The sequence below is a fragment of the Papio anubis genome, chromosome 2 (genome assembly GCF_008728515.1).
Source record: "Papio anubis isolate 15944 chromosome 2, Panubis1.0, whole genome shotgun sequence".
Taxonomy (NCBI): domain Eukaryota; kingdom Metazoa; phylum Chordata; class Mammalia; order Primates; family Cercopithecidae; genus Papio; species Papio anubis.
Window position 1 is genome coordinate 97,955,063 of NC_044977.1, and position 9,138 is coordinate 97,964,200.

The following is a 9,138-nucleotide window of genomic DNA, read 5'->3' on the forward strand; positions in this document are numbered from 1 at the left end:
CCAACAGCGGAACATTGAAGCCCCAAGTCTTCGAAACACCTGCTCACTGACTGGTGGAGTACTGATGCAGACCCTGAGCTGCTTGCTCAGACGGCGCTTTATTCTTCCTAAAGAAGGAGACATGTCTGCACTGTACACTGCACTTGATGCGGATGCTCCCATCTGACAGACAGGAAGACTGAGTCCTGTGGGGAACTTTGCCAGCACACTCAGCCAAGCTGGGGCAGGGCCAGGACATGGCCTGGGATACCACCCTGTGGTTCTGGTTCATGGATCAAGACAACCTAGGGAGATATGGCAACACTGGAGAAGCCTCTAGTTTCTCATCCTTGCCCAAAAGTCCAGGACTAAGCAGCACTTCCCTTTCCTTGGCTGACACAGCCCCTGGGGCACCATAATTGGATCCAGGTAGGCTCTGGCCTAGCCTCTTCCCTGGTGCCCCCACAAGGCCAGGCCAATGAGTGTCACAGGATAGGAGGGGTCCTTAGTCCAGTCTCCCTGAGCTGATCACATCTTGGTCAGGCGCAGCACATTGAGCCGCACTGGTAGGAAGGTGGCACCTGCCGCGTAGGCGATCTCCCGCAGGACACCCTCCCACTTCTTCTCCTCCTCGTTATACCTGGGGGTGAGAGAGTGGGGACAAGGATGGGGAGCTCGGTCAACTGAGTCCAGAGTGGAACGCAGCAGAGATGGGTGGCTGAGCGCGCTCGGCCCATCTCTAGGGAGATCTGCTCCTGAAAATCCCCAGGCTCTGGGAAAGGAGACCTCCACAAGATTCAACTCAAGGAACACCCGCCCCACACTCCAGGAAGGGTCTTCCTCCCCAGGAAAGATCACTTCTCAAGAGGTGTTTCCATATTCCTCAAAGTTCCCCTCCAAGAAAATCTACACTCCTCACACCATCCCATCAATGTTCTCTCCTTGAGAACTTCCACGCTGTATTTCTACTAAGTCTCAAGTCCCACCCTCCGGCAGCACTGCTCCCCAGGGGCTGCCTGCAGCAGTGGGGATGGCTGCAGATTCAGGAAGGAGATGCCCCAGAGGCTAAAGCTTCCTTCCCCCACCCCCACAAAGGACCAGCCATAGAGAGCAATGGTTCTGAAAGGCCAGGGCTCCAGCTGCTTCCCAGTCCTAGTGGCAGCCCTCCTTCCACACCAAGCACCTGGAAGGCAGGAGAGAGGAAATCCGGCTGCTACTTGGGCCCTGTTTCTGTGGGTCTGTGACCTAAGCTTGGGTCTGCTCCCGTCTGCAACATTGTTGCTGCTCCACAGTGGGGCATGGTGCCATCTGTGCAAGCCCAGACTTTCCCAACAAACTGGCGAGAAACAGCCGAGCAGGGTATATGGGCTGTTCCTCCCTACAGGACTCCCTAGAAGAGGGATCCGCTTTGCCCCCAGAGGAGCTTGCCCAGTGCCTTGGTACCCCACCATGGTGCTATGGAGTGTCAGCCTTGCTCATGATGCCCCCTGGCCTCCCTGGGGCTGGACTCACCTCCAGATGTCATTGAGCTCTGTGGGAACCAGCTCTCCAGACTCAGTCTCCAGTGTGGCAAAGCCACCGATGGCATAGAGAGTACCCACCAGGCTGACCAGGCTGAGTGAGCTACGCTCCTGTGGGAAGGCTTCGAAGGGTGCCCACCTGGGGTTGTGTGAGAAGGTGCATCATTGGGGTGCCTCGGCAAGCCCAGGGACTGTCTCTGCCACACAGCACCCACAGCTCCAACTGCAACCCTTTGCAATCCAAGTCCCAAGCACCCATGCCCCCAACCCTGTTCCCCTTCCTGTCCCTCTGGTCTTCCCTTCCTTCCCCATTCTCTTGCTCCTCCCCTTTCCTTTCCTTGTCCTCTTGCCATTCTATCCAACCTGTCCAGCAAAGTCCACCGTGGATCTCCCCACTGCCCCTCCTCCTCTCCTGAAGTAACTCCACTCTCCAACTCATGACCCCAGTCCCTAGCAGGCCCCCAGCCTTGCCCTGGATGCAGTCCTCTTGCCCCTCAGCGGCAGCCCCGCCCCCCTTGCACACCTGCTCCGTCCTTCTCCTTTCACAGTCCAGTTGTTCTCAGTGTATCTTCACTGCTCTGGCTCCTGCCTTGGGCCTTAGTCTCATCCTCCAAAACTGCCCTCCCTGAGGTCCCCAGCCACTGCACACGCACTGAGGTCCTACAGCACACAGCCCTGCTGATGTGACTTTCCTCACCTCCTATCTCTCCGGCCTCACCTTCGTGGCCTCCTTCCTGGATAACGCAGCTGCCCCCACCATCAGGGCTTGGACCTCAGCTCCTCCCATTTACATCCTCTCTCCTGAGGGAGCTTGGCCCCTCCATGTGCTATTGACCCCCAGATCTCTCCCTCCAGCTCAGCCCTCTCTCTCCCAGGTGGGGTCCTTTTGGACACCCCCAGGCACTTCAAGTCCACATGTCCTAACTGGACCCTCACTTTCCCTACCCAGTCCCAATGATTATCCAGTAAGTGGCCTCCCACCCTCACTCAGAAGCGTGTACTTCTCCCCCCTCACCCCCACATCCAATCAATAGCTAAGCCCTGTTTCTTCCACCTCCTAGACTCTTGCTACTCAAAATGTGGTTCACAGCCCAGCAGCATCAGCATCTCCTGGGGATGTTAGAAATGCAGACTTACAGGCTCTCAGCCCTCCGCATACCGAGAATCAGAATCTGCACTTTAACATGATCCCCGGGAGATTCGCATGCCCATCACAGTGTAAGAAGCCCTGGCCTGTCTTTGTCCAATGCATCCCCTCAGCCTCATCCCTGCTGTGCCCCCAGCTCCAGGCCTTCATCACCCCTGACCTTCCCGTCCCCTGGGAAATCCCTAATCTGCTCTCTATATCAGCTGCCATGAAGTACTTTAGTAGAACACAGATGAGATACAGTCCCTCTCCTGCTGGCCCCCGCTCCAGCCCCAGCGCCGCCATCCCATCTCCATGACCCACCCGCCTCCACCCAGCCGGAGCAACGCCTTCCCTCCTGTGGGCCTTGCGTTTTTTCTCCTAACTGCCTCCGCACCACATTTCCTTGGTCTGGGACAACCTCCTCCCACCACCCTCACCGTTTTTGCCAGCTGAGTACAACTATCTCTCAGTTCAGTTTTCTCTTTTCTGGTGTCCCAGGCAGGGCAGCTTCTGTCTTGTTCACTGCTACATCCCTTGCACCACGCCATTGCCTGTTATGAGTCCCTGAATGAGCAACCTGGCATCCCCTCCCCCAGCCCTCTGCTCACTGCTGATCAGGGGAGAAGGTCTGTTTCTATGCTGATGTCCCAGCTCAACACTGGAGACCCAAGACAGGGACTGCGGCTCCTGCTGAGGCTGACAGAAGCCCAAAGCCACACAGTTGTCCTTGGTGGAAGAGACAAGCTTTCGTACTTGTTGTCTGTGATGCTGTACACTTCGGCAGAACTGGTCAGCCCTGTGTCGGTGACCCCAGCTGCCACAATAATGCGGCCATCATGGACAGTGGCCCCAAAGAGTGAGCGGGCGGTCTGCATGGGTGCCAGCTCCTTCCACTCGAACTTCTTGGGGTCATAGACGCACATCTTGTTCAGGCACTTCCTGTGGGGTGGAGGGTGGGAACGGTGGAGAGAAGCAGGAGCCCAGCCATGCCTCCCTACAATCGCCTGCCAGGGCAGCCAGGACAAACCGCTGACAGCCTCTGGGAGATTCTACCTATGCTCCACAGATTTGCTCCAGGCCCAGTCTCACCTGTCACTGCCTTTGCCGCCAATGACGTAGACAAGGTCCATGTGAGACAGCACTGTGTGGCCATACACCGCGTAAGGCAGCGGGTCCGATTCACCCCATTTGAATGACCTGGAGGAGATGGGAGTGGGGGTGGGGGTGGGCACCCACCCAGGCTCGGCTCAGTCCCTGTCTCTGCACCCATGCACCCATCCACCTAACACATATTCGAGGTGCATCAGATCCATTGCTGGAACTTCCCAGGCCTCTCAGTTCTTTGCTCCCACCCTGCCTTCCAACCTCCCTGCCCTTACCCAAGCCCACCTCCACTCTGAGCCCAAGGCTCTAGCTCCAAATCCCACCCCAGGCCCTAGACCGGCTGCGGCCTCCATGCCCCACCCACCCCCAGGGTGCTCAGCCCCACCCCAGCCACGCTCACAGCCTGTCGTAGCACATGACCGAGTCCAGGCAGCGCTCGCCGTCCTTGATCTCTCTGCCACCAACCACGTAGATGGAGTTGAGAGCCTCTCCCAGGCCAAAGAGGCAGCGGGGCGAGGGCAGTGGTGGCATCCCCAGCCACTCTGAGTCCAGGTGGTCAAACTGCAGGCCAGGTGTCCAGTCAGCAACTGCCCCCTACTCCCCCAGCCCCAGCCCAGCCCCACTCAGTCCCGCTGCCCCAGATCGCAGAAGAGGTCGGGAACCCAGGTAGGGCCAATGCAGCCCGGAGGCGCCCTGAGAGACAGTGCCCCTCCTGCCATCAGGCTGAGAGCAGATGAGTGTCCCCCACGCCCAGGCAGGCTCCCGGCAACTACCGTTATAGCAGGCGGTAGGGCACCACAGCACAGAAATGATGGGGAGCTCTGCAAGGAGGTCCAGCTATGGCCTTGCTTTCCCAGGCTGAACGGCTCCCAGCTGAGGCCTGCCTGCCCCCTGCTCTCCACCCCATCCCACTGTTCAGGAAACTTCCAAATACAGTCCTGCCTTTCGCCCTGTAAAAGCTACAGTCCATGGCCTTGTTCACCTCCACAGCCTTGTAATAAAGATATGAATACTAGGGGCTCATCTTTTTGGAAAGTTTTCTGAGGGCTGAGCACTGTGCTGATGAGCACTTTGTAAGCATCATTTAATTTTCCAACGACTTTATCATGCAGGAAGAATAGTATCCCCACTTACAAACAGAGGCCTAGAGAGAATAAACAATGTGTCCACACTGCTGAGCTAGTAGCTGGTGAAGCTGCCCTCATCCCCAGTGCAACTGTAAGGCCTGTGAGCTTAACCCTGGCACCAAATGCCTGTCACCTCTCTCGCTGGTCAGGCCTCCCTGAGCATGCTGCTCACCAGGCTAAGCCCCAGTTCTATCCCTTGCTTATCGTTCCTTGGCTGGAAACATTACCATCTTCCCCTTCACATCTCCAAATCCCACCCCACTGGCAAGGCTCAAACTTATATGGCCAGTCTCCAGGAAACTGTCTCTGCCCTTTGAGATCTCACAGTCACACCCCAACTCAGACCTGGCACTCCACTCTGCTGATCCCTTCTGGGCCTCAGTTTCCTCATCTGTACAATGGGAGGACCAGACAGGATTGTTCCTTTGTCTGGGACACTGCTGCGAGCTCCAGGCCTGGCCTTCACGAAGAGGCCCTGCCCAGGATCCTTACACAGACCTTGCTCCTCCTCACTGTGCCCCACCCCAACCTCTGTGCAGGGCCAGGGCCTCCAACATATGCCAACTTGGGGCTACCTCACCCCTGAAATTGAGATACCAGAGTTATGCTGCTTTTTGGCAGTTGCCTATTGACTGTCTTCAACCTTCAAGCAGGTGGCTATCAGTCAACCGCCCCAGTCTACATCTCACCCTAGACCCAGTGGCATTTCCTTGTGTAGACATAAGCCCCTCCTGGGCCCCAAGACTGCCCCCAGTGCCCAGAGCCCAGCATTAGCTGGCAGCTCCCAAGGCTGGTCAGGCACCTGCAGGAAGTATGCGCTCATGGGGTCCTCTTTGTTGTCTTCGTTGTAGAAGAGGCCTCCAGCCACAAAGACCTGGTTCTCCTTGGTAACCAGGCTGACGTGGTTCTTGGGGACCTGGTTGGAGAGGGAGGCACAGTAGCACTCGTTGGCTGCTGGATCGTAGGCCACAGCGCCCTCCTCACTGATCATGAAGATGAGGTCCTGCAGGAACATGCCGAAGCGCAGGGTGTCATTGAGGATCCCAGGAAGGATACGTTCGGCCTCCTCATCCTCCTCTGCTTTGGCTTCGCCTGTGCCCTTATCAGCCTCCTTGACACCGGCTGCGTCTTTCCCCTTCTTTTTCTTCCGCAGCGTGGTGATGCGGCCCTCGTGTGCATCCTTCACCATCTGCACCTTGCGCAGCAACTCGGGCTGGGCACGCACGAGAGGGTGGCGCTCCACGCGGCTCTCTAGAAAGGCGCGCGGCAGCAAGCGGCAGCGCACGCTCTCGAAGACGGTGGGCAGCGCGCGCTGGCGCTCAGCCTGCGCCTCGGCGTCGCCGCTGCCAGCCCACCGCATCACGGCCTCGAACACCGCCTCCTCCTTCTCCACGTTAAGGCCGTCACTAGAGATGATGGCGATGAGCTCATCGGCCGAGAGTCCGAGGAAGTCAGCGTCGCGCGCCACCAGCGAGAAGTGAGCGCAGATGAAGTCGCGGGCAGCCACGGCGAGACGCGCGCAGTCGAGCAGGAGGCCAAGACGGAAGACGGCCAGGCAGTTGGAGAGGCACAGGCGCTTCTGCAGGAAGGACACGCAGATGGTGAAGATGGAAGGGATCTGGAAGCGGTGCGCCGCGGCGAACAAATCCTGCACGCTCGCCTCGTCCAGCGCGATCTCTGACGTGTACAGGTAGTGCAGCACCTGGGCCACCACGTCTGGGGACACCTCCTCCAGGTGCAGCTCGCCCGCGCGCTCCGGCTCGGCTAGGAAGCGCGCCCGGAAGTAGGGGCTGCAGGCGGCCAGCACCAGGCGATGGCACGGGAACTCGCGCTCGCCCGCCCGCACCACACAGTCGAGGAACTTGCCATGGTCCAGCATGTCCTTGAGACCGTCTTGCAGGAGCGTCTGCTGGTACAACCGCTGCTCCTCCGCCTGCTCCAAGCCCAGCGCCATGATGGGTGGCCTAGGGTGTGGTGGCGGTGCCAAGGGGGCTCCTCTCTGTACCCCTGCTTTCCTGCTGCGACTTGCTTAGACTGCGCAGCTGTCTTCTAGGGGCTATATATAGAGGTGGCCGGGTCCCTGTAAGGCGAGCCGCCTGGCCTCCTGCACATGACGCACAGGGGACAGCTGGGCAGAGGCCCCCTCCCGGAGAAGCCTTGACTCAGCCCCAGGGGCTTATGGGACGGAGGTGGGGTGTCTGGGCCCTTCTGAAAGATGAGGGCCTGGCTGCCTCATTTCTAAATGGAGCACGGAGAGGCCTTGACTCTGGATTTTTTGGTCCGAAGATGCCCCTAGAAGAGTTGATGGCCTAAGATCTGACCCTCAGTCCAGAGACAGGGAAGCATTGGAGCCCCTCTTCCAGGGTCTCCCTTCCTTCATGCTTTCTGGGAACATCTGTCCTGGTGCCTCCATCTTCCTCCTCGGAATATGTCTCATTCCAGCCATCCCCGGATACAGGGTCCTTGGGTTTTCTGGTCAGAACTTGGACATGGTGTTCACTTTTTGGCAGCCCTGTTGCCCTGCCTTTATTTTAAGAGGCAAGGTCTCACTATATTGCCCAGGCTGGTCTTGAACTCCTGGGCTCAAGCCATCCTTCTGCCTCAGCCTCCCTAGTAGCTGAGATTACATACATAAGACACCCCCCACCCCCCTGTTGCCTCACCTTTAAAATGGGAAGAGCTTTTCCTCTTTCTTCCCCTCCTCCTTGCAAGAAAGCAAGAAAGTACCTTAGGTAAACAAGGCTGCCACTTTCCTATGAGGCCTGGGACAGGACATGTCGCTCTGTTAAGCCTCAGTTTCCCTTCCTACACAATGAGGAGGTGGCAAAGTTAGATGCTAAGGGCCTCAGTTCAGCTCTGCTGGAGGTTCAGAAGCACCAAGGTACTGTGTCCTGGAAGTACACTATTAGAGGGTTTTAACACTTCTAAGGTGTCAGATGTGCTAGAAAATTAATTTCTTAGGATTCTACTATTCTAGGTTTTTAAACCCCCAGGGTTTTAACATTGTAGGGGAGTGACATTCTGAATTCTAGTGTTCAAAAAGTAACACTACAGGTTTAATATTTCAGGACTTTAGCTGTCTATACTGACTATTCTTGGTGCATATTAGGCCAGACCTGAGCCTGCCTGGCCACGGGGCCCCTGCACCTTGTCTATGGTCTGAGGGACCAGGGTTGAAGCCCAGGACAGTCAGTCTTGATGCCTACCTTGTTCAGGACTCCTGACCCACCTCCCGACACCCTCCCCACCCCGCCCCACTGCCAGACACACGCGCTCGCACATACACATCAGCCTCAGTCACCAAGATTAACTTGTTCCCAAAGTGCCAGAGGCTGCAGCTGTGTGTTAAATTTAGCCCCCAGGACACTGGGATGAACTGTTACGAGGCACACCCCCATCATTCCTCTGAGTCACTTGTTTATAACGTCAGGCGGGGGAGTTGGGGAGGGGGGTGGGTATAGGAGAGATGACAGCAGGCTGGGCTAGGACTGAGTCACCTCCCTTTTGTGATCTCAGCAATATCACTCTCCGTCCTTTTTTTTTTTAGACGGAATTTTGCTCTTGTTGCCCAGGCTGGAGTGCAATGGCGCGATCTCAGCTCACTGCAACCTCCGCCTCCAGGGTTCAAGCGATTCTCCTGCCTGAGTCTTCCTGGTAGCTGGTATTAGAGGTGCCCACCACCACTCCCGGCTAATTTTTTATTTTTATTTCTAGTTTTTTGCATTTTTTGTATAAACGGGGTTTCACCATGTTGTCCAGGCTGGTCTCAAAATTCCGACCTCAGGTGATCCTCCCGCCTCGGCCTCCCAAAGTGCTGGGATTACAGGCGTGAGCCACCGCACCCAGCCTCTGTCCTTCTTAAACGGTGCATCTGACTGTCACTTGCTCACCCCACCAGCAGGTCCCAGAGGGACACAGCACCTGGGCAAGCTCTGGAGGTGGTCCAGTCCCTCTTGATGAAAAGGCAAAGGCTCACTCAGGGAGGGCAGGTGGTGAGATTCCAGCCCAGCCCTGGACTGCAGGGCATTGCTAGCAAGCACAGCCAGTGAGGAGACCAGGCTTGAGAGGCTAGGCACCTTGGCCAAGTCACACAGCGGACATGGGCTGCACCAGGATTTGAAGCTGATCTGCCCTCCTCCAAAGACTGTGGGACCCCTTTCCTACCTTGCTGCCTCCCAAGAATTAACAAAAACGTTCATCAATTGTAGTCTCATTTTCAAAGATCAGGACCGAAGACACTGACTGAACAATTAACTTAGATTTATCAAATGACTTAATG

At 56.9% G+C, this 9,138-nt stretch overlaps 1 protein-coding gene across 1 annotated transcript; it reads right to left on the reverse strand.

The window, feature by feature from the left end:
- Positions 1-59: 59 nt before the first annotated feature.
- KLHL40 (kelch like family member 40) lies at positions 60-6,908 on the reverse strand. Its single transcript, XM_003894603.4, has 6 exons — positions 5,662-6,908; positions 4,133-4,293; positions 3,718-3,825; positions 3,382-3,567; positions 1,492-1,638; positions 60-619 (listed from the first exon to the last, which is right to left on the reverse strand). The coding sequence occupies exons 1-6, from the start codon at positions 6,811-6,813 to the stop codon at positions 508-510; spliced, it is 1,866 nt and encodes a 621-aa protein (XP_003894652.1). The 5' UTR covers positions 6,814-6,908; the 3' UTR covers positions 60-507.
- Positions 6,909-9,138: the final 2,230 nt, after the last annotated feature.

Excerpts from the sequence above, each read along its gene's own strand:
- KLHL40 (XM_003894603.4), bottom strand. The coding sequence starts at position 6,813 with ATGGCGCTGGGCTTGGAGCAGGCGGAGGAGCAGCGGTTGTACCAGCAG. Across the intron at positions 3,568-3,717 it reads GGCGGCAAAGGCAGTGACAG|GAAGTGCCTGAACAAGATGT; the intron begins GTGAGACTGGGC and ends TCCACCCCACAG. Across the intron at positions 620-1,491 it reads GAGCTCAATGACATCTGGAG|GTATAACGAGGAGGAGAAGA; the intron begins GTGAGTCCAGCC and ends TCTCACCCCCAG.